Source organism: Morus notabilis, unplaced genomic scaffold (genome assembly GCF_000414095.1).
Source record: "Morus notabilis unplaced genomic scaffold, ASM41409v2 Scaffold1049, whole genome shotgun sequence".
Lineage (NCBI taxonomy): Eukaryota > Viridiplantae > Streptophyta > Magnoliopsida > Rosales > Moraceae > Morus > Morus notabilis.
In genome coordinates this window covers 284,339-309,122 of record NW_010357589.1, presented here as the reverse complement: position 1 = coordinate 309,122, position 24,784 = coordinate 284,339, and the positions used below count along the sequence as shown (strand labels likewise).

Genomic DNA, 24,784 nt, shown 5'->3' with positions numbered 1-24,784 from the left:
TCATACTCGTTCTGTTAAGTTCAACAAAATAAACAGCCATGATTTGAATACAGAGGAAGAGGAAAGATAAACCAAAATAAGGAGAACAACAGTAAAGACTAGGTAAAGCTTGGTGGTCTCCTCCCATGGCTTCACTCCTTGAGATTTCCAACCAAATTCGTCTCTTCCGTACTTGTTTTTCTTTCTTTCTTTCTCTCTGGTTTTCTTTTTACTCTCTGTTGCCTGTTTTTCTTTCACTCTAGTCTCCTCTCTGGTTTCTATTTTCTCCTCTTGCTTCCTTAATTGCTTCCTGTGGCCCCCCTCTCTCCTCTTGTGAGTTTTCAGGTGCATTCCTCTTTAGGGCAACCAAGGACGCTGAGGTGGCACCTACTCAGATGTTGGGTCCAGCTGACTAAGCACCAAATCTGTCTTATGCGCTCTTTGTCCTAATTCTCATGCAAAATTATGTGCTGACGTCATCTACTAACTGCATGTTGTCACATTTTTACTGTAGCAAATGCTGCAACATTTATCATCACAAAACATGCAAATCAGAAATGACACCCTTTTGGACACAAGTTAGCAATTTTCTTCTAAATTAGCACATAAACCGTACACAAATGACTCTCTGTAGAGTGCACCACATGAACCACAAGTTGAACAAATAAAGCAGAAAATTAACAACTAAACCTTTGGATGAGCCAACTATAAGCATAGAAATGCCTAAAATAACTCTAATTCCTAGAGTTATTACATCCCCAAACTTAAAGCATTGCTCGTCCTCGAGCAATGACACTACAAAACAATTGACACTACAAAAACAACACAAAAACAAATGACACTAAGAGAATTCCCTTTTCAGTCAACCATGTGGGTTCAAGGTGTATGGTTAAGTCTCTCAGAGGCTTTCTTTTCCTTTATTTTCTTTTTGCACGCTTAAGCTTTACACCAACTCTCTTTGAATTATAAGATCTACCCATTTCCCCTTTCACTTCAAATGCTCTTCCCTGGTCTGTGTGCATACACATCAATAGTGTGTCCTCCCTGATCACACACTTCAAACTAGACCACAATCATCAAGCCTAAAAGTGTCTCCATATGTTGACCTATTGACTCCTTCTCCACTAATGAAGAATCACCTAGCACTTGGAATCAGACTTAAGACTCACTTCTTCTCAACTTGACACCTAATTCACCATTCTTCTGATTTTTATTCTTATCTTTCTCTTTTTTAACTTATTTGTGATGCCACAATTGCCTTTTTACGTGAATATCAACATTTGTGATGAAGACACCCGGTTACTCAACAAAGTCGCAATTCAAAGTGCTTTGCATACTCTTATCTCGGTTTACCGTTTGACACAAAAGTGAACATGTGGCTCATGCTCACTCCTGGTTACTACGCACCAAGAAAGCGGAGTAAATTTATAATTTTTTTTTGTTGAACAAACTAAACAAAATGGTGTCATTAATTAGATCTTTGTCTCAGTTGTCCTCCTCATACTATGCTTCCTAAAATTTCACCTCAAAGGCGTCTCTAGGTCAATTCTAGAAACCTAAGCTCTCAAAGACAATCTAGCCATCAATAAGCTCTCGGGAAGTAACACTATGAATGTTGTCGAAAGAGTTGCATAGAGAATTGCATTCAAAAGTCAAGTTCTATGGGTTTTTACTTATTCAAGTTAGTCTATCACAAAATCATGCCTTAACTTAGCCTACCTCATCATTGAAGACCACACACCTTTCACACCACAAAAATTGACAAAAAAAGACTATCCCTGCACACAAAACACACAAAAAATAACAAAACACAAAAACTAGAAAAATAACCATTCTAAATAAAATAAACCGGGCTCAACACAAATAGGAAATACACACCCCCCCACCCCATCACAAACAAAAACAAACCCCCCCCCCCCCCCCCCCCCAACTTGAAATAAGGCACAAAACAAAAACAAAAATTAACTAAACAGATAAAAGAAATAACACAAGAAAAATGAGGGTGGAGGGGCATCCCTGAAGGGCCAGAAGGTGTGATTTGGCCCTAATCATCTGCTTTCACTACAATATCAGTGTCATCAGTGGGCTGACTAGTAGGGGGATCGAGAACATGCATGGGAAATTTGGGGAATGTGTGGAGCCTTTTGGCATTTGCCCTGAAGGGTCTTTGAATTGGAGCATCTCGGGCCTCCATATACTTCCACACGTCCTACTAACTTTTCTGGGCCAGCCGAAGCTCCTCAAGAATGTCATGTTGAGTTAGCTCAACAAGAGAAATTCTGCTCTCTAAACTGGATAAGAGACTGACACCAAGTCCTTAGAGCTCAGGGGAGGTGTGGGACTGTTTGAGGAAGGTTGAGTTGGTGTCTCTGGAGGGTGGTCAGACCTGGCTCTCTTAACATTGCTTTCTTGTGAAATCCTAGCCACTGTAGTTGGAATAATCTTTTAAGTTATCTGCAGCCTTTTCTCTCCACCCTCGAATACCACTATGTGCATTTCACATAGCCCTGAAATCAGAGATGAGAGCCAAATGATCCTTACATCCAACCATTTAATGATTTCTTTCTTTACAAATTCCTTCATGATTAGATTTAGCCTTCTTTGTTGTTCCATAGAATTAATGTAGCATTGCTCTAGCAAAATCTTATGCATGCATATGGATGGGCTAATTCCCTTTATATATGCACTTGTCCATCCTATTGCTTTTTTGAAATTCCTTAGCACCTCAAGTAGCTTCTGCTCCTGGTCTTCAGTTAGTTCAGCTAATACAATAACTAGTAGCGTTTTTATTTCTCCCAAGAATGCAAATCGAAGGTGGGATGGCAAACACTTTAGCTCAAGGAATTGGGGTTCTTCTATAGATGACTTAGGTGGTTTGAGCTTACGTTCGGATAGCCCCAAAGACTCAAACTGCCTTCCTCTAGCTGTACCAGTTGATCTTACTTCCAAACAAGTCAACTGACTACTCACTTATGTATTTTCTTCTTCCAATTCTGCCAGTGCTATGATTTTTAAAGGGTCTTTGTAGCAAGCTTGCTCCAACTCCTTAAAAATAATAGTATCAATCACATTCACAATAGAGCATTCTTCCACTTCATCAGAGGATCTCATTGCCTTGAGAACATTAAAGGTAACTTACTCATTATTGACTCTCATTGTCAACTCCCCTTTTTACACATCTATTAATGTCCTCCATGTTGCTAGGAATGGTCTTCCTAAAATGATGGGCACTTCTCTGTCAACTTTATAATCCAAAATAATATAATCAGCGGGGAAGATGAACTTGTCTACTTTCACCAGAACAATTTCAATTTTTCCTTCTGGATGAGCTAGAGATCGATCAGCTAATTGAAGAGTTATTGTGGTTGGCCATGCTTCTCCGATTCCAAGCTTCTTGAAAACTGACATAGGCATAAGGTTTATGCTTGCTCCTAAATCACAGAGAGCTTTTCCAAAGTAGTTATTGCCAATTGCACATGGGATGGTGAAACTCCCAGGATCTTTTAACTTTGGAAGGATTTTATTCTGCAAGATGGCGCTACTTTCTCCCATCATTGCCACTGTTTCGAATTATCCAAGCCTTCTTTTCTTCGAAAGAATGTCCTTCATGAATTTCACATAACTAGGCATTTGCTCAAGTGCCTTCACCAATGGAATGTTAATATGGAGCTGCTTCAAGACATCTAGAAATCTTTTAAACTGGTTATCTTGCTACTGCTTTTGGAATCTTTGAGGAAAAGGTGGTGGTGGTTTTTCATTTTGTCTTTCTGTCGTACTTTGTTGTAGCATTGCTGTAGGTTTTGCAGCATCACTTCATTTTCCAGATTCCTCCATTGTTGCTTCCTTTTCCACTTCACCTTGGATTGAAGAGGGCTCTTTTCCTCAGCGTAATAGCCTTGCAATGCTCTTTGCCTTCATGCCTAGGATCTTCAGTATTACTTGGGAGTGAGCCTTGAGGATGACTAGTCAAGGCATTAGCTAACTGCCCCATTTGATTCTCCAAGTTCCCCAATGAAGCTGCTTGGTTCTGAATTACTGATTTTGAATAATGGCATCATTCTTTGCCATGTACTCCTTCAACAAGTGCTCAATCGATGAGTGTTGTTTGGCCGGTTGATGTCTCGGCTGTTGTGGAAATCCTGGAGGATGTTGAGGGCGATTTGTTGTTGATGATGATGCTACGTTCTGCCCTTGAGAGTTTCAAGAAAAATTTGGGTGCTGTATCCATCCTAGCTTATAAGTATTGGAAGACATATTGTTGTTTTTGTTAAAGTTGCTGATTACGCCCAAATTGTGTCGAAACAAAGCGGTCAGTTGTAGCACAATATAGATGGTCGATCCCACGAGGAGGTGATAAAAAGAGACAAGAAAATATTAGCAAATAAAAAGTGTCATGAGATAAATAATAAAATAAAAATAAAAGAGAATGGAATTTTTGTTGAGAAGTTTAAGCGTAAGAAAAATATATGAGAAAATTTTATAATTAAAACCAGTAAGGCGTCGAGATTCCCCTATATGCTTCGTTCACCCGAATGGATTTTGATCTTTGAGATTACTCAATTGAAAGTTTCACATCCCAAACTAACAATCGGAAAATATATATTTGAAAAACATGTGAATTAAAATGTATTCGAGTGAGTAAAATTCTTGCGTTTAGTATTAGGAAAAATCATATTAAGAGAAATCTAAAAGCGACAATATACCATTACCAATATTGCAGTAAAAGACTACTCATAAAATAATATCTATCAATATATAGTATCATGTAACAATCACATAAAAAAAGCTTGACTAGATTTATATAAAAGTTGACAATAAAATATATCAATATGAGAAATTAGAAGAAGATAGAAGAAAATTAATCACTCAAATATATAAATTTTGAAGAACAAATGGAGAATCAAAATCCACTCAAGATCACTTCACATATAGGTTTCTCTCTAACCTCACCAAAGAGAAAAAGATGTCTAAACTTAGGCTAAAAATTAACAACCTAAACACTTTGACATGGCCCTATTTATAAAGTTTCTGGGCCATGCCAAAGGTTACAATCAGCAACTAAAAAAACGACAAACGTTCTAAAATTAATTAAAATTTACAAATGATTAATTGGGATGATAAAAACTAGAACTTAATGAGGAGATAACCATCAGAAACGGTTTGAGGCTGAAGAAGAAACCCAGGCATTGTACTCCTCAGTAAAAATAACGGACACAAATGGCAACAAAAAGGAAGAGCAAAAGGCTAGGACACGTGGCGCATGAAGATTCGTGGAGTGGAAAAATTGTTACTGTGTAGGGACATGTGTCACGCGAGCTGAGAGGCGGAAGAGAGATGTCGAAAGCTGGGTCCCACTTGGAACACGTGGCAGGATCTGGCTAGAGAACGGCTGCACGACGGGACCCACGCGGAAGAAGAAAGGAAACGTCCCTGACACGCGCGTGGAGGAGACTCGCCCGGGGGAAGCAACCGTGCGCGCCAAGCGCGCGTGCGCAAGGGGACACCTGGGTCCCACACATCTGCGGAATGCCAGAATTCAACACGTGGCGCGGAGAAATAACAAACAGCTCGGCTTGGCTGCTTGGCGGGCTTGGTGATGTCTTCTGATGGGCTCAACTTTTGAGTTTTGCTTGGTAAACTAGCCCAAATCCAATTGTTTTCTTCAAAAACCTGAAAAAATAAAATAAATCCAATTAAAATTAAATCCTCTAAATTTAGGAATATTTGAAATTAAAATCACAAATTTGATAAAATAATTTGACAATTATGAACATTAAAAGTGTAAATTTGTGCACTTATCAGTTGCCCACAAAGCATGTTGATTTTGGGTTGGATGGACAACTATTAAAGAGATGCCCTTCACCACAGTAAGTACAAGAGACCGTTGTAAACTGAGGAGAATTCACCCCCTGATTCATTGATTGATACTTGAGCCGTTAAAGCTCTCACCGCGGGCAATTGATAGTTGTTATTAGCCATCCATTTCAAAATCTCATAAGCCTCATTGTAAGTCTTTGCCAAAATAGCACCATTGGCTGAAGCATCTCCTATGGTTCGAGTTTGCCCATTAAGTCCATTGTAGAACGTCTCCATCTGAATCCAATGAGGAATCTCATGGTGAGGGCATTTGCGCAATAATTCCTTAAACCTCTCCCATGCCTCATACAAAGATTCCCCCTTATGTTGCTGAAATCCAGTGATGTCATTTCTAAGCTTGGCATTCTTAGTTGGTGGAAAATACTTCATCAGAAACTTCTCTACCATGTCATTCCACGTCGCCACAAAGTTCGGTGGTAGAGAGTTTAACCATACCCTAGCTCTATCCCTCAAGGAATAAGAGAAGAGCTTCAGTCTCAAAGCTTCTTCTATAACCCCTGGAAGCTTAAAAGTATCACAGACTTCCATGAATAGCCTGAGATGCAAGTGGGGATCTTCAGTTGCCATGCCATTGAATTGGCCCACTGTTTGCAACATTTGAAACATGATCGGTTTAAGCTCAAACTGAGGCGCCTGTATCTCTGGCCTAATGATGCCCGGATTGAGCCCATGTAAAATCGGTATGGCATATTCTTTGATGGCCCTATCCCTGTCATCTGCCATGGCTGCCTAGTTAACTGGATTGTTAACATTTACGGGCTGCCCAAGGTTGGTTGCATTACTGGCAGCTTCCTCTGCCATTCCTTCAACAACCGATAGACCTTACCGCTCCCTTCTCCTTGCGAGGAACGTTCTTTCAATTTTTGGATCCAAGGGTAGCAAATCACAGTCTTATTGTCAATTCATGCGAGAAGAAGAATATCTGAAATAGAAGGAAACAAAATTGTCAACTAAAATAACGAAAACACTTGAATCTTACAAAGATCAACTATGATAACAGTCCCTGGCAACAACGCTAAAAACTTGTTGCGCGATTTTTATGCTTGCATGTGTACGTGCCAAACAAGTAATAAAGAGTGAGTAGAGTATCATTCCCACGGAGAAAGTTATCAATATTTTTCCTACTAAGGTCCAAGAGATGCAATGTAAACAAATTTAATGGTTTGATTCAATTACAAAGACTAAAAGAATTGCAATAAACACAAGTAAATAAATGCACACTCAGTTATCAAAAGAGAAAATCTCCTTCACTGCAACCTGGGCTATTTATACTACGACTTTTGCAACAACAATGCTTTCAGTTAACTTGAACACGAATTTTACACAAAGATCTCCCGACCTACTTATGATTTCGCCTCTTTACTCATATTTCAACATATTCCTATGAGAAATCTAAGCATAGAGGTCAAGTTAAGCATAGGTTTCAATTGGGCTGTGTGAGACAAGTGTATATTTCTAGACTACTTGCAAATAAACTTGATTTCTTTGTGAAATTTAGCTAAACAACACATTGTTCAATATTGGTCTAATTCCAATCAACTTTCTAACAAATTGAACTCACAATATTCAATTTAAGATGGCCAGTCAGTAAACAAAAATAAACGATAAAGATTATATTGAACAAACTAGATCAATATTAATATAGCAAAAGTGAGCATACACAACTTTAATTATAGATTCGGGTACTTTATCATCTCAGCCAAGTTAATTTAGCTCATACTCATTCTGTTAAGTTCAACAAAATAAACAGCCATGATTTGAATACAGATGAAGAGGAAAGATAAACCAAAATGAGGAGAACAATAGTAAAGACTAGGTGAAGCTTGGTGGTCTCCTCCCATGGCTTCACTCCTTGAGATTTCCAGCCAAATTCGTCTCCTTCGTACTTGTTTTTTTTTTCTTTCTTTCTCTCTGGTTTTCTTTTTACTCTCTACTGCCTGTTTTTCTTTCACTTTGGTCTCCTCTTTGGTTTCTATTTTCTCCTCTTGCTCTCCTCTTGTGAGTTTCTAGGTGCATTCCTCTTTAGGGCAACCAAGGACGCCGAGGTGGCACCTACTCAGATGTTGGGTCCAGCTGACTAAGCACTAAATCCGTCTTATGCCCTCTTTGTCCTAATTCTTGTGCAAAGTTATGCGCTGACGTCATCCACTAACTGCATGCTGTCACATTTGTGATGTAGCAAATGCTGCATCATTTATCATCACAAAACCTGCAAATCAGAAACGAAACCCTTTTGGACACAAGTTAGCAATTTTCTTCCAAATTAGCACAGAAACCGCACACAAATGACTCTCTGTAGAGTGCACCACATGAACCAAAAGTTGAACAAATAAAGCAGAAAATGAACAACTAAACCTTTGGATGAGCCAACTATAAGCCTAGAAATGCCTAAAATAACTCTAATTCCTAGAGTTATTAGCAACCAAGAGGCAAACCCGAGCGACCTCGACGCCGATCTTGTTTATGTGGGGTTGCTGGTGAAAAAATACTTGGAAGACCTGATGGTCGTTCTTGTTTGTTTTGTGGTCGCTCGGTGTCTTTCTCGGTCATTCCAGAATGCTTGCTATTTGAAAAAAAAAAAAGTGTTGGAGAGCCTTAGAGTGACTAAGAGGCAAACCTGAGTGACCTAGGCGTCGTTCCTGTTTCGGTGGGGTCGCTGGCAAAAAAATGCCTGAACGACCTGATGGTTGTTCTTGCTCTTTCGGTGGTCGCTTGATGTCTTTCTCGGTCGTTCCAGAATGCTTGCTATTTGAAAAAAAAAAGTGTTGGAGAGCCTTAGAGCGACCAATAGGCAAACCCGAACGACCTAGGCGTCGTTCCTATTTTGGTGGGGTTGCTCGCAAAAAAATGCCTGAACGACCTGATGGTCGTTCTTGCTCTATTCTTTATGACATTCAGTTGTGATCGAATCTTGATTTTACTCGAAAAGTCTTCCATGGTCACTATACATGGAGGTAGTTCATGCAACTCTGACGTGTGAATTGTTCTCGATATCTGTATTAATAGAAACAAAGAATTGATGGAAGATTATAAATATCAATCAAATCAATGAATTTTAGTTACTCCGTTGTTTAATGTCGCGCGACCGTCATTCAGATAGAACAACCATTGTGTTTAGCCCGTGACAGAGCTTAATGTGGGTCGCACGCCTAGTGGGAAAGGATCAACCTTGAACGACCATCTGATATTGATTGGTCGTTCGGGGTCGCTCAGACAACTTTGAACTGAAGTGATTTGGGGTAGTTATTCGTCATTCAGATAGAACGACCATTGTGTTTAGTGCGCGATAGAGCTTAATGTGGGTCGCGCGTCTAGTGAAAAAGGAACAACCTTGTACGACCATCTGATATTGATTGGTCGTTTGGGGTCATTCGGGGTCGCTCAAACAACTTTGAACTGAAGTGATTTGTGGTAGTTATTCGTCATTCAGATAGAACGACCATTGTGTTTAGCACGCGATAGAGTTTAATGTGGGTCGCGCGCCTAGTGGGAAAGGAACAACCTTGAATGACCATCTGATATTGATTGGTCATTCAAGGTCGCTCAGACAATATCCAGAACGTTGCCCGTTCGGTTCGCTAATTTGAGTTTTTAATTCGAGTTGAGATGTGATGTTGTGTGAGAGCTTTTTATTGTAGCAAAAAAGTTAGATGTGACTGTTTCTGAGAGCTTTTTACTGTAGTAAAACTCGAATTCTAAACTTGAATCAGCGAAAAGAACGGGGGCGAGCGTTCACTTTGCGGATTTGAGTTTTTGATTCGAGTTGAGATGTAACATTTTTTTAGAATTTTTCACTGTAGCAGAAAAAGTTAGATGTGACAATTATTAAGAGCTTTTAACTGTAAAAACTTAAAACTGAAAACTCGAATCGGTAAAATCAACGAGGCATTAGTCAATTAACTTCTTAAGATCACAGGTTAGTTGAAAACAATTTGGAGAGGAAAGTATTGTGTTACGTAACTATCATGTTCAGCAACTATTGGAATGTACGGTATTGGGTATATAAAATACCAAGTAAATTTTCACTTTTCTGAGCAACTTTTAACTTCTGAAGGTGTTTTAGTTTATTGGTTTTGTATAAAACTTATATCCCTTACAGAAAAGTAGTTTTTGATTACTCAAAAATACTCTCTTTGCAAGAGCTATTAATCAAGTTAATTAAACTATTAGTGATTCAACAACACATGCAGTGCCATCTTACACACAGTATACATCACTCCTTTTAAGATTATCTGGCTTATGATTCAGATTTATTAATGCAAATAGTTCCTTAGCATCTACTCCATCAAGATTCAATAGTAACTTTATTATATTTTGGTGCTATCTTTTTCTCCCTCCTTTTGTAAGAACCAAGAGAATGGATTTTTAAATTGGAGCATGGAATTTTAAACAAGTATCTAAACTCTAGTACTTGTTGTTCATAGCCGAGGAAAGCACAATTCATTTATAATAGGTAGCACATAGTTTCTTTTCAATCTTTTATTATCAAAACTTTCCTCATAACTTCTACCTGGATCAACCGTCTCATAACACCAGATTTAAAAGCTTAGAATGCAGCCTTCCAAAATTAGTAAAAAATTTTACAGCAATAGATACTGGGAACTAAATTATGGAATGGAGCATGATCTTGTCTGATGGTGGAGTGAGAAAAAATCATTTTAATGTTTTAGATCTAACCGATTTGTGCAGTTGCCATTTTCCCTTTCGGATCGTCGCTCTGTTTCTCTTTCGGAACTCCGATCGCCGTCGCTCCCACAGCCGAACCTCCGTTCGAAGCCGCTCCTCCACCCCACCACCTCCGATTTACGCTGAACTACCGGACCGACCTTTTCGCTTTCGAACCGTCGCTCCTATACTCCTTCCGGACTTGCGCATTTCCTTTTTGTGATTGCAATGGCACTTACGGAAACGTCAGAGTCGGAAAAGGACTTCGAAGGAATAAGCGGGACGCCGCCCCAACCGGTTGGCGACAACAATCCGCCACCAAAGACACCACCACAACCGAGACCACCACTCCAAGCACGGCGGAGACACTACAAACACGGGCCTTGGAACCATCGGTAAATTTTCTTCTCTTTAACTCCATTTGAATTAAATTTAGTTAGTTTATCAACATATATGTTAGCAAAGATTTTCTCTCAGTCATTTCTGTGTTCAACATATATGATAGTTGGATTTATAATCATTGCATGCCTTTGCGTGAAATCACAGTTGCAGCTATATTGAATGGTTAGTTTGGTGAAATCTTAATCATTTAGGTGTCTTAATCTCTTATTTGAGTTTGTTATTGTTTAGAAAAATTATCCAAATTTGTAGCATCATCAGATAAAGTCTGATTTTTCGGGGTTTGTAGGAAGCTTTGGGATATGATGTTAAATGTTTTTGATAGAAGATGAAAGAATGGATATTCTTTCTTTTTCAATTTTTTGTATTTACCTGTTTTTATTCAAATTTCTTGTGGATGTGCATTTATTTGCAAAATGGTGAAACAAAGCAACAGAAAATTGAATATGTAGTCCTTTTCTTACAATATTTACATAGTTAATTAACAATTCCAAACACAAGTCACATTGTGTAAAAGATTGAAAGAAAGAGAAGATTTATACTTTTTTGGTTGGCTATTGTCTTGATTTGACCCATCTGGTTCTCTTAAACGCAATAAAACCAGGTTGTGATCTCTTCGTGGTCTGCTTATTTGACCTTGTTTACGTGTAATGCTCATAGTACAATTCATAACGTGTTTTGCGTGTAGTTTGATAAATAATTAGAATGAATGTCATATATATACACGCGCGCGCGCGCACACACACACACTCTAAGGTGCAAACATATTTCCTTTGTTTAAAAGACATTCGTTTGACTTGCTCTTAAAGAAATTGTCATTTGCATTAAATACTTTAGATTGTTGCTCTGCGCTTTGAGAGTGGAGCCGGAGGACCGACGACAAAATAATATCAGTCTTACCAGTCCAGTTTTCCAGATTGTTTAAGTTGCCAGATAGTGATTCAGACTGGTAGGACCGATTCACTTGGTCTTTGGTCCCTCTGGTACGCTATTGAAATTGAATAATTTTTATAAATCTAAGTAGATGAAATTTAAAAGAAATTGTAAAATCATTTAAGAAGGTAACGTGGTAAGTGGTGTAATTGATCTTGCAGTGTAATCTAATTTCTCTAGTTTATTTATACAATATATGATTTAGTTGCAGGATTGTGATGCTCCTCCCGACCAACAATGAGATTGAGTTCGCAACGGATGAACTTTAAGTGCAAAATTACAACAAAGTGTCTGTTGACTGAGACGGTTGAAGTGATCACCAACGCCTTAAGGGGGCGTTTGGTATAAGATAATTTCAAAGGTAGGAATGAAAATCTTACAAATTCTCATATTTGATATAATTATTAGATTTTTTTAAAACCTAAAAAAATAAAAATTATGAGTTTCACATTACTACATTTTGGGGTAATCATAAACCCATCTAGGAGGGTGTTATTTACTTTCTCAAGAAAGTTTAATATCACATGAAAAGAAATAAGTCCTAACCTCTCTCTCAGACTCTCACCCTTCTCTTCCCAGCCCAGCCTCCTCTCTCTCGTCCAGTCTGGCACCACTCTTCTATCGACTACGCCGTTGCCGGACTTTTCTGTGCCGCCACCACCAGGGTATGTTATTTTCTTGGTTTTTCTTCTTTTCTTCTTGTTGAATCCGTATCAGCCTTTTTTTTTTATCCCCAAATTCATAACAAATTTAACATTATCTGATGAAGATATAATGTAGTTATCAAATTGTCCTCAAAAGTTGCAGCATTTTTCTTTAGCACATGAAAACGAGCTATTTTAAAGACGAACCCAAAAAAATTATATCAGATCTACTTAAAAGTTGAAACCTTTTCAGCGAAAAAAGATCTAGCAAATTAAAGAAAATTTAGAGCACAATTTTTGAAACTAGAGATCTCGGTGAAGAAGAGGAATTTGTCTTTGTTTAGGACAAAAGCACGTTTTTACAACAACCCATCGTACAAAATTCCAAATCTTGATAAGTTCTGAGCTTTCTCAGCAACCAAACATACCCAAGAACATTATCAAGAAAACCCACAGATAGAAAGGGAAAAAAAAAAACACAGAGAAGAGAGAGAAAATAACTTAACACTCAACAGACAAACTAGGAGTTACTGACTAAGAAGAGGTAGACATTGGAGCTCAAGAAAAGCAGCTTCCTTAGATCACAATGCCATGGTTATGGTTCAGAGCAAGAAAAAAAGAAAAAAAAAAAGAAAAAGAAAAAAAGAGAGAAAATAGCTCTATTTTTCTTGTTGAATCCGTTAATGATGTCGTTGCCTTTGGTTGAATCTATATCTTATTGAATCCGTTAATGATGGCCATTGCCTTTGGTTGAATATATTTCTTGTTGAATCCGTTATATACGTGGCTGAATTTTTTCTTTATAATCAGTATGTTTATTTCTTTTTTCTCCATCAATGAGCAGATATGAATCTTCTTCCATTGGAACGAAAAAAAAAAAGAATTGTGGCTATTTTGGTTCAATATATGGAGATGTTAAATGAAATGACATTTTTGTTCTATGATATTTGTAATTATTAGTAAGAGACATTTGCGTAGAAATAGATGGGGTGAGAGTTCTTATCGCCGACATCATATACGCCAACTAAATTACCATCGATTGATACATGAGAGTGACTTAGTATGTCTTGAAAGCACTCGTATGGATAGGAGAACATTTACTATCCTATGTAACTACCTTAGAACTATTGGTCATTTGAGGGGAACAAAAAATATAGATGTTGAAGAATTGGTAGCTATATTCCTACATATATTAGCTCATGATAAAAAAAAATAGGATTATGAAATGCCTATTTGCATCTCAGGTAACCAATTTGACTTCATGCCAGGCAGATCAACCACGGAAGCCATTTTTCTTCTTAGGATGCTGGTGGAAAGGTACAGAGAAGTCAAGACGGACCTACATATGGTTTGTATAAATTTAGGAAAAGCATATGATAGGGTGCCGATGGAAGTTTTATGGTGGGCGTTAGAAAAGAGAGGAGTGCATGTGAGGTATATTAAGGTAATTAAGGACATGTACGATGGGGTGGTCACGAGTGTGAGAACTGCTGGAGGCTACACGATAGAGCTCTCTCTCGTCCAGTCTGGCACCACTCTTCTATCGACTACGCCGTTGCCGGACTTTTCTGTGCCGCCACCACCAGGGTATGTTATTTTCTTGGTTTTTCTTCTTTTCTTCTTGTTGAATCCGTATCAGCCTTTTTTTTTTATCCCCAAATTCATAACAAATTTAACATTATCTGATGAAGATATAATGTAGTTATCAAATTGTCCTCAAAAGTTGCAGCATTTTTCTTTAGCACATGAAAACGAGCTATTTTAAAGACGAACCCAAAAAAATTATATCAGATCTACTTAAAAGTTGAAACCTTTTCAGCGAAAAAAGATCTAGCAAATTAAAGAAAATTTAGAGCACAATTTTTGAAACTAGAGATCTCGGTGAAGAAGAGGAATTTGTCTTTGTTTAGGACAAAAGCACGTTTTTACAACAACCCATCGTACAAAATTCCAAATCTTGATAAGTTCTGAGCTTTCTCAGCAACCAAACATACCCAAGAACATTATCAAGAAAACCCACAGATAGAAAGGGAAAAAAAAAAACACAGAGAAGAGAGAGAAAATAACTTAACACTCAACAGACAAACTAGGAGTTACTGACTAAGAAGAGGTAGACATTGGAGCTCAAGAAAAGCAGCTTCCTTAGATCACAATGCCATGGTTATGGTTCAGAGCAAGAAAAAAAGAAAAAAAAAAAGAAAAAGAAAAAAAGAGAGAAAATAGCTCTATTTTTCTTGTTGAATCCGTTAATGATGTCGTTGCCTTTGGTTGAATCTATATCTTATTGAATCCGTTAATGATGGCCATTGCCTTTGGTTGAATATATTTCTTGTTGAATCCGTTATATACGTGGCTGAATTTTTTCTTTATAATCAGTATGTTTATTTCTTTTTTCTCCATCAATGAGCAGATATGAATCTTCTTCCATTGGAACGAAAAAAAAAAAGAATTGTGGCTATTTTGGTTCAATATATGGAGATGTTAAATGAAATGACATTTTTGTTCTATGATATTTGTAATTATTAGTAAGAGACATTTGCGTAGAAATAGATGGGGTGAGAGTTCTTATCGCCGACATCATATACGCCAACTAAATTACCATCGATTGATACATGAGAGTGACTTAGTATGTCTTGAAAGCACTCGTATGGATAGGAGAACATTTACTATCCTATGTAACTACCTTAGAACTATTGGTCATTTGAGGGGAACAAAAAATATAGATGTTGAAGAATTGGTAGCTATATTCCTACATATATTAGCTCATGATAAAAAAAAATAGGATTATGAAATGCCTATTTGCATCTCAGGTAACCAATTTGACTTCATGCCAGGCAGATCAACCACGGAAGCCATTTTTCTTCTTAGGATGCTGGTGGAAAGGTACAGAGAAGTCAAGACGGACCTACATATGGTTTGTATAAATTTAGGAAAAGCATATGATAGGGTGCCGATGGAAGTTTTATGGTGGGCGTTAGAAAAGAGAGGAGTGCATGTGAGGTATATTAAGGTAATTAAGGACATGTACGATGGGGTGGTCACGAGTGTGAGAACTGCTGGAGGCTACACGATAGAGTTCCCCATTCGGATCGGCCTTTATCAAGGATCTGCTCTTAGTCCGTATCTTTTCACCATCGTGATGGATGAGCTGACAAGAGAAATCCAAGATAGAGTTCATTGGTGTATGCTTTTTGCGGATGATATAGTTTTAGTTGATGAACTCACCGTAAGTTAGAACTGTGGAGATAAACTCTCGAGACGAAGGGATTTAAGTTAAGTAGGACGAAAACTGAATACATGCATTGTAGGTTTAGTAACTCAAGTAATCAGAGTGATGGAATGACTTTAGATGGTGTGGAGATTGAGGCTTCTAGGAAGTTTAGGTACCTTGGGTCTATAGTGCAGTACGAAGGAGATATAGAAGAGGATATTCAACATAGGATTAAGGCAGGGTGGGTTAAGTGGAAGAATACTGTGGGAGTTTTATGTGATGGCAAGATGCCTATTAAGTTGAAAGGAAAGTTCTATAGGACTGTAATCCGCCCAGCTGTGTTATATGGCAGTGAATGTTGGGCCATTAAGAGACAACATATATCTAAGATGAGTGTGGCAGAAATGCGTATGTTAAGATGGATGAGTGGTCATACGAGAATGGATCGCATAAGGAATGAAGTTATTTGTAGTAAAGTAGGTGTAGCACCAATAGAAGATAAGGTGTGCGAAGGCCGCTTGAGGTGGTTCAGGCATGTCCAACGTAGACCGCTAGAAGCACCAGTTCGTGCTTGGAAGGACATTCTTATACCTAATACTATGAGAGGGAGAAGTAGACCAAGAATTACATGGACCGAAGTCGTTAGGAAAGACATTCTAGATCTAGGCCTTCAGGAAAGTTTAATTTTGAACAGAGCTGTGTGGAAAAGTGAAATCCATATAGCCGACCCCAATTAAGTTGGGATTAAGGTTTGTTGTTGTTGTTGTTGTTGTTGTTGTATGAAACGTCTATTTGCACGCTCGGGTGAAACAATAAGTAGACAATTCAATATTGTCTTAAAAGCGGTGTTACTCCTCCATGAAATATTACGAAAAAGGCCAGAGCCAATTCCAGAAAATTCTACGGATGAAAGATGGAAATGGTTTAAGGTGAAAATTTTAAATATCAATTAATTTTTTATTATTTGTATGTTAATATGCAGTAGGTATGTAGGCTTAAATTAATATTTGTATTTTAGAACTGTTTGGGAGCACTTGATGGAACATACATCAAGGTCAATGTGTCTGCAGCGGACACGCCTAGGTACCATTCTAGAAAGGGTGAAATTGCTACCAACATGTTAGGAGTATGCTCTCAAGATATGCAAATTATTTATGTATTGCCCGGATGGGAGGGTTTCGCATCTGACTCAAGAGTTTTGTGAGATGCTTTATCTAGGAGGAATGGATTGAAAGTTCCACATGGTAAATATGTATCTTCTTGACAGTTAGAGTCATACACATTCAAATGTGTATGCATTTTAATATTTTCTAATATATATCGAAATGATTTACATGATATTACTACCTATACGATGCTGGTTAACCTAACGGTGAAGGCTTTTTGGTTCCTTATAGAGGACAACGCTACCATTTAAATAAATGGATATACCCACCTGAGACTCCTGAAGAGTTTTTTAACATGAAACATTCCTTCACTAGGAACGTTATTGAGAGGACATTTAGACTTTTGACGGGGCAATGGTCAATTCTTAGGGAAAAATCATTCTATTTTATCAATGCACAATGTAGGATTATTGCGGCATGTTGTCTTCTTTACAACTTAATTAGGAGGGAAAAAGAAGAAGAAGAATAGGAGGATGATGATGAAGACGAAATAGAGCATTACACACATATTGAAACATCCAATGCTTGGACTGTATGGAGAAATAATTTGGCTAGGGAAATGTTTGACCAATGGCGGGGAAATTGCCATTGATATGGATTATTGTTGTACTTGGATTTTTGTTTTGATCCTTAATAAATATGTATGCCATGGTTGTTGTGACTCTTAATAAATGTGTGACATTGTTGTTATGATTCTTAATAAAGATATATTGATGTGTTGATTTGTTTTGTCTAGTATTGTTAGTTTTGTTTTCATATTAAAGTTTATAATTTGTACACAGAATGGATGCCAATGGAAAGAAGCATCAATGGACTGCATTGGAAGATTCAAAGCTAGTGAAGTGCTTGTTGGATATGGCTAATAGTGAAAAATAGAAAGCGGATAATTGTACTTTCAAGCCCGGTTACTTGCAACAATTGGAGAAAATGATGAATGAAAAGATTCCGCAATGTGGGCTTAAAGCACAACCCCACATTGATTCTCGTGTAAAGATATTGAAGACACAATATCATGCCATTTCTGAAATGTTGGGCAGTGGCTTTGGTTGGAATGATACGGATAAATGCGTTATGGTTGAGAAAAATGTGTTTGATGAGTGGGTTAAGGTTAGTATTTTTTTAACTGGTTATAAATTTCAAGTTTCAATATATTAGGCTCTTTTATTGTTTAACTTACCTTCCATATCTATTACAGAGTCACCTAACTGCAAAAGGCTTAAGAAACAAGCTGTTTTCTTATTATGATGAGTTAGCACTTGTGTTTAGAAAGGATCGTGCTAATGGACAAGGTGCAAATGAGATTGCATGATATGGTTGATGATATTGATAAAAAAATAAAAAAATGATCTTGATTATGATCCCTTGCTTATGTCTGATGAGCACATGGATACTACAAGTATTGGTGGTCCTAGCACACAATTAACTTCAACACCATTTACATCAGGAAGAAAAAAGAGAAAGAGATCTCAAAATGGAGATGTATTGGTTGATGCTTTAACTGAGACAGTAAAAAAGTTTTCTAATATGTATGCTATGGCTGGTGAGAATATTGGTAGGCTTGCTAATTGCTTTCAATACGAGGTTGATAGTGCTGCAAGGAGGTTGATAGTGCTGCAAGGAGGATGAATGTGTTTGTTGAAGTGAAGAAGGTAGAAGGACTAACAAGTGCACAATGAGTACGAGTTGGAAAACTTTGCGCCCAAAACCATGACAACACTAAGTATTTCTTCACGTTGGATGAGGAATTTACGTTAGATTTCCTTCTATCTCTTTTGGAATGAGTTGGGTTGAAGCTTTTGGTGTTATATTTACAAACTTTAGTATATGGTCTAATATTTAGATCTTTTGATGGCATGTTTAGAACCTTTATATGTGGTCCTATATTTACAACTTTTGATGATAGGTTTGGAACTTTATTGGAATATATGGTCTCATGTTTAGAACTTTTGTAAGAACTTTTGAGTATAGAGGATTTTAGCTAACATTTTGAGACCCCTATTATTTAATAATTTATGGATTACTTGTTGTGTTTTGAGGGTAAATATTTATAAAATATAATTTTATTTTATACTTTTTAAAATATTAGTGCTAATATTATGGGCTAAATATTTTAAAAAATATAATATTATGTTATTAAGATACATGAGTGTTAATTGCAATTTATTTTAAAAAATATGTTTTTTTAATAGACAACATTTTCATGCACAATCAAACACAATAATGTATTATTTCTGAGAATTTGAGACAAGATTCATGTATGGAACTAATGTATAATTTCTGAGAATCATATTACCCCTCATCACTTTCTTAAGAATATGATTCACATTGATTACTGTGTACCAAACGCCCCCTAAGTGATCACCGTATGGAATTCAATGGTTTAAGGAGTCACAATTTGGTCACTTGATCACGGTTCCCCAACATGTGGAGATTAGTTTAATGCCGATGTGGATGTTACTGTGTCGTTCGGTAGAAACCGTAAAGAACAACGAAATGTGGTTCGTTTCGAAAGGCGTACCTTAATATAGGCCTCGTTCACTTTGCGGATTCGAGTTTTCAATTCGAACTGAGATGTGATATTTTTTAAGAGTTTTTCACTGTAGCAGAAAAAGTTAGATGTGACATTTTCTGAGAGCTTTTTACTGTAGAAACCTAAAATTAAAAACTCGAATCGGTGAAATGAAAGAGACTATAGTCTCTCACTGAACAAACGCTCATAAGTGGCCTCAATTGCTCTTCTTATCCTCCAAAATCCAAATCATAAACAAATAGGCGGTGAAGGATTTCAGAAAAAAATACTTTTTCGAAAAAAAGTAAGATCTCGGTGAATGATGTAAAAGAAAAACTTTAAAATATAGATATCCCGCTTGAAGAGGATCAAAGCAACAGGAAGTAAATGCGTCCTAATATTATTTTGGTCAACTAAATTTGTGAAGTTATGGTAAGCAACACAAATTTAAAGCTTAATTTATTTATTTTTAAATGAGATCGTTAAATATAAATGTAAAAAACAAAAAAACAAAAAAAACAATAGAAGTCCTTGTGTTACAATAATAAAAGTTGTTGTGTTACAATGATAGAAGTTGTAGTTGTTGTAATACAATAATATCGATGGTTGCTTATAGAAAATATGAATTTTGCTAATTTTCTAAAATTAGGATTAGTAAAATTTAAAATAAAATTGAATTTCTACACAACATGACATCTTTCTTATTGAGAAAACCAAGCATATCGCGAGCCAGTCTGCTGAGCGGACCAAAAAGATCAGCATACCGCGTCCCGGTCCATTGAGCGGATTCGAATGATCGAGCGTACCGCTCTTCGTTCTAGTGAGAAAATTGTTCTTTTAATTCACAAATAGTGTCTCAAATACTCAAATTTATTGAATTATGATAATAAAATATAAATCCAAGGTCAAAGATCCAAATCCATTCTCCACGAAGAGGAGCTTACCTTTCCGAGTGAGCAAACCAAAGGAAAAACAGGTCGTATAACATTATCATTCTATTGACATAGTGTTACTATAGTAAATGTGTCCAAATTTGTTAAGTTATGCCTCTTGAGAGTATAATCAAAAGTTAAAGGACAACATGTTACCAACGTCCCTTGCACAAGTCATTGAATGTGTCATTAAAAGTCTCACATGGAATCATTATACGACAAATAGTAGGTTTATACGTCTTTGGATTCCCTCCCCTTGCAAACAGGTTTTACAAGGGTGAGTCCTACTTGATGGTTTTGTAACATAAATACACACCTATGCTGTGATTTAATGTTCAGATCTCTCATCTCCAAGTTTAGAAGGAAAAAAAAAAATAGTCATTGAAGCATAGAAGGATAATGACAAATTATGCTTAAGAATTTATTCTCCAAAAAAGACGAACAGTTTGAGAGTAAGTTGACAAACCAGATAAATAAAGCGGTCATATAAACATTACATGCCGAAGTGTATGTATTCCAACACATATACATGATATTGCTACACATGTTCTAACTTAAAATCTATACAGTTTACATTGCTCTATAACTTCACTCTAACCAAAAAACAGAAGAAGAAAAAAAAAATAAAAGAAAATGAAAGTTGAATTTTCATTCCTCCAGAGTCTATTACTTAAACATTAACAAGTTCCAAGAGGCCTGAAGTAGTCAGGCTTGGGCACAAATTTGGTGACGCTACATGTGGACAATTAGGCAGTCACCATTGGCCTTTGTTCCGTCTCTTCGTTAGCGCGCTCAAACTCTTGGATTTCCAGAATCTCGACTCTTCGGTTCATCTTCTTCCGCAATTTTATCGCGATATCTGCTGGCATAAATCTTCCACACACGCTTACCATGTACTGGTCCTTATCAATCATATGTGTCTCTATTTCTTCAACACATCAAATGAATAAAGAAAGAACAGAAAAGAAAAACAATTAATCTGGGGCTAAGAGTTTGTTAATTGGTCCAAAACTTCTGCTTTTGTAGAAGCCTTACCTTTCATGTTTAGAAGAAATCTTCTTACTTTTCTGCAACACGCGTTGCAGTCAATATTCAGCCTCATCACCATGCAACAATACTGCAATGTTTGGAGACAAAAAAACAAAAAAAAAAACAAAAAAAAAGAAAGATGGTCCTAATTAGAATCTTTTGTTTTCTTGGAAATAAAATAATAAAAAAAAAACAATCTTTATGCCATTTGATTGTAGTGAAAATAATGATAAAAGGAATAAGATGTTTGCCACAACTTGCCTTTCCTGACATGGATTTGCAGTTGATAGATCAATGATTGGTTTTTATCTTTTTGATTTGGTGGCTGCAAAAAAGATATGCAGAAAGGGGTTTATGGATTTCTAACAATATATATATATATATACACACACACACGCACAACTTTTCTGCTTTTGGATTGTGCTTGTGGAAATTGTTCCTCTTCATTTTGGAATCTGATGCTGCTTAACGTAGACCAATGGAAGAGGTTGTTGTTATTGTTGTTTATGTTTTCATGTGGCGTAGCTTATAATCCTTAACTTGAATGGTAAACTTTCTATTGTTTCGTTACATCATGGCAAGGAGAAAGAAGCACGCATATATATATATATATATATATATATAGATCAAATATCAACTTCTACAAAACACGGTTTTCATTGCCTCGTGTAAGATCATGAAACATCTCTTTCTTCTCCACGAAGGCTTTCTATACATTATGGAAGATTTAAGGCATCCCTCCTTACCCCCCCAAAAAAAAAGTATGGTTTTAGAGATCAATTTTTAGGAAGAATATTTTACATTTCAAACCTCATCTTTAGTCTTTAGAGACAATTTTTTTGGTAACAGTAAGAAAAAAGTATATTCCGAGACAAAACTTTGTCCCTAAGTATTAGAAGAGACAAAACGTTTTGAGTTGTAGGCTTGTAGCTCATCATAGATTTTGACAGAAACACATACTTTCTTCCTAAAAATTTCTATTCACCAAATCTTCAAGACTACCTTGAGACAAAAGTTGTCTATAGTCTTGTTGAAGTTGCAGTGTCCCTCTCTCCCTATATTTTGTACAAAAAATACGCACGCACAAATATATACACATATACATGTTAGAAATCAATGATTTGGTGAAATCATTACATTCATGTTAGATCATCAATAATTAATAAATCTGTAAGCGGAAGCGTACCTGAATCCATATTGACTGATTTCTCTCTAGACTCGTGCAGTTTGTCTTCTAGATCAACACGTTTTCTTAGAGAACCTTTTAACTTTCTCTCTATACTATCTCTGATGATGAGATGTCAGAAGGAATAGAATGTAACGTGCGATCTGATGACCATAACCGCTATATAAAGATAACTTCCCTGTTATCTTTTGATATTTCTATTTTAGCCCATCATAAAAATAGAAATTACCCATAAGTCTCTACACATTAAAGGCCCACACCCTATTAGATACATTAAAGCCCAAAATATCCAAATCTTAGTAGATCACTTTTAATTGGGCTTAACCTTATATGACAGCTCGCAACACATAATTATTCACATATAAGCCCAACGTTGGATTAAGGATCTAACAATCTCTCACTTGGGCTATATGTGTAACCTTATAATTATGCTTTGCAAAAATAACCGTATGAGCTCAACTTTGCTGTCATTACCGAAATGTATCTGTAACAAATCTGGTCCATCAATCATACCAACATAGGATCAAAGCAGCCTTCATTACAACTGTCATAACTCGACCCATTAATGGTCACATATGCCAATACAACTGAATGATATGGATCATGATGTGGATGTGTAGCATGAAAATTTCATGTAATGTGATCTTAACATGTCTATTTCCAACCGGTCCACCTTAAACCTTAGTGAGATCAAACCATACCAAAATCAGAGTGTGAATAAACCAAAACTTTATTTCTGCAGAAAATAAGCTCAAAATATCCATAAACTAAAATAACTGAAAATATGTCTATATCATAAAAGCATCTAAAATTACAAACTCTCACTAAAACTGAATATCCTCTAATGACATGACACTTATACGAGCAGTGTGCTCATGAAACACTTTGGGTCGCAATCCCTTAGTAAGCGGATCCGCAACCATGGAGTTTGTACCGATGTGCTCTATAGACAATTGTCCACTCTGAACTCTTTCCTTCACTGCTAGGAACTTGATGTCTATATGCTTCAACTTCGTCAAGCTCATGTTATTGTTCGAATACAACACTGCTGACTTATTGTCATAAAATAACTTGAGTGGCCTTTCAATGCCATCCACTATATGCAGCCCCGTGACAAAATTCCGCATCCATATTCTGTGATTGGATGCCTCATAACATGCTATAAACTCTGCCGCCATGGTAGAAGAGGCTATAAGAGACTGTTTAGCACTCTTCTAGGAGACAGCACCTCCAACTAGCAGGTAGATATAGCCCGATGTAGATTTCATACTATCTGTCGGCAGAGAGCGTCAATTAGGGATTTTATCCAGATTTTGTCATGATCCTAGAAGAGTATTAGGATGTGTATCTAATGTAAATATGGAAAGTCAACTAAGTAGAATAGGGAATAGGAAACTGTCAATATTTTATTTTATTCCTTTCCTTCTTTTGTGTAATCCCATGTACCTCATCTTACCTATAAAGAGGGCATTGTATTCATTCAATAAAATCATTCTAGACACAATTTTATTCTATCTTCTAAGTTGGTATTAGAGACACTCACTCTTCAACGTGTCCAGAACCCTAAAAAACCTTTCCTTCCCTCCGTCCAAACGTAGCCATGTCTGAGGTCACATCGAAAGCTACCACAAGCCCTGCTACTGCTGCACCAAAGAAAACCCCAGAAACTCAACCAAACCATTCCACCCATCCCAACACTCATTCGGTCCAGATCACCACTATTCGTCTGAATGGCGACAATTTTCTCCGTTGGTCTAAATCTGTACGGATGTACATTCGGGGGCAAGGAAAATCGGCTACATCATAGGGGACAAGAAGGTGCCTCCAGTTGATGATCAATCATATGCTACTTGGGACGCGAAAAATTTCATGGTTATGACATGGTTGGTCAATTCCATGGATGAGGATATTAGCTCTAATTACATGTGCTATCCCACAACAAAAGAATTATGGGATAATATTAGTCAGATGTACTCTGACCTGAGAAATCAATCTCAGGTTTTTGAGATAACTCTGAAATTGGGAGAGATTCGGCAAGGGGAAGATTCTGTCACCAAATATTTCAATTCCTTGAAAAGATTGTGGCAAGACCTTGATCTCTTCAATACCTATGACTGGAAATCTATTAATGATTGCAATCACCATAAGAAAACTGTAGAGGATAACCGGATTTACAAGTTTCTTGCTGGCCTCAACATTGAGTTCAATGAAGTGCATGGAAGAATTATTGGAAGGCGTCCTCTCCCATCCATTG

General features: G+C 36.9%; 2 protein-coding genes and 1 non-coding gene across 3 annotated transcripts; 1 reads left to right on the top strand and 2 right to left on the bottom strand.

The window, feature by feature from the left end:
• The first annotated feature begins 6,088 nt into the window (after positions 1-6,088).
• On the top strand, positions 6,089-6,195 carry LOC112093521. The gene has a single exon (XR_002903101.1). It is a non-coding gene; the product is annotated as a small nucleolar RNA R71 (small nucleolar RNA).
• A 14,770-nt stretch (positions 6,196-20,965) lies between these two features.
• Positions 20,966-22,540, bottom strand: LOC112093478. Its single transcript, XM_024172006.1, has 4 exons — positions 22,531-22,540; positions 22,347-22,399; positions 21,351-21,432; positions 20,966-21,243 (listed from the first exon to the last, which is right to left on the bottom strand). The coding sequence occupies exons 1-4, from the start codon at positions 22,538-22,540 to the stop codon at positions 21,062-21,064; spliced, it is 327 nt and encodes a 108-aa protein (XP_024027774.1). The 3' UTR covers positions 20,966-21,061.
• Positions 22,541-23,354: 814 nt separating this feature from the next.
• On the bottom strand, positions 23,355-23,708 carry LOC112093476. Its single transcript, XM_024171998.1, has one exon. It carries the CDS (start codon positions 23,706-23,708, stop codon positions 23,355-23,357), a length of 354 nt encoding a protein of 117 aa, XP_024027766.1.
• Between the last annotated feature and the right edge of the window lie 1,076 nt (positions 23,709-24,784).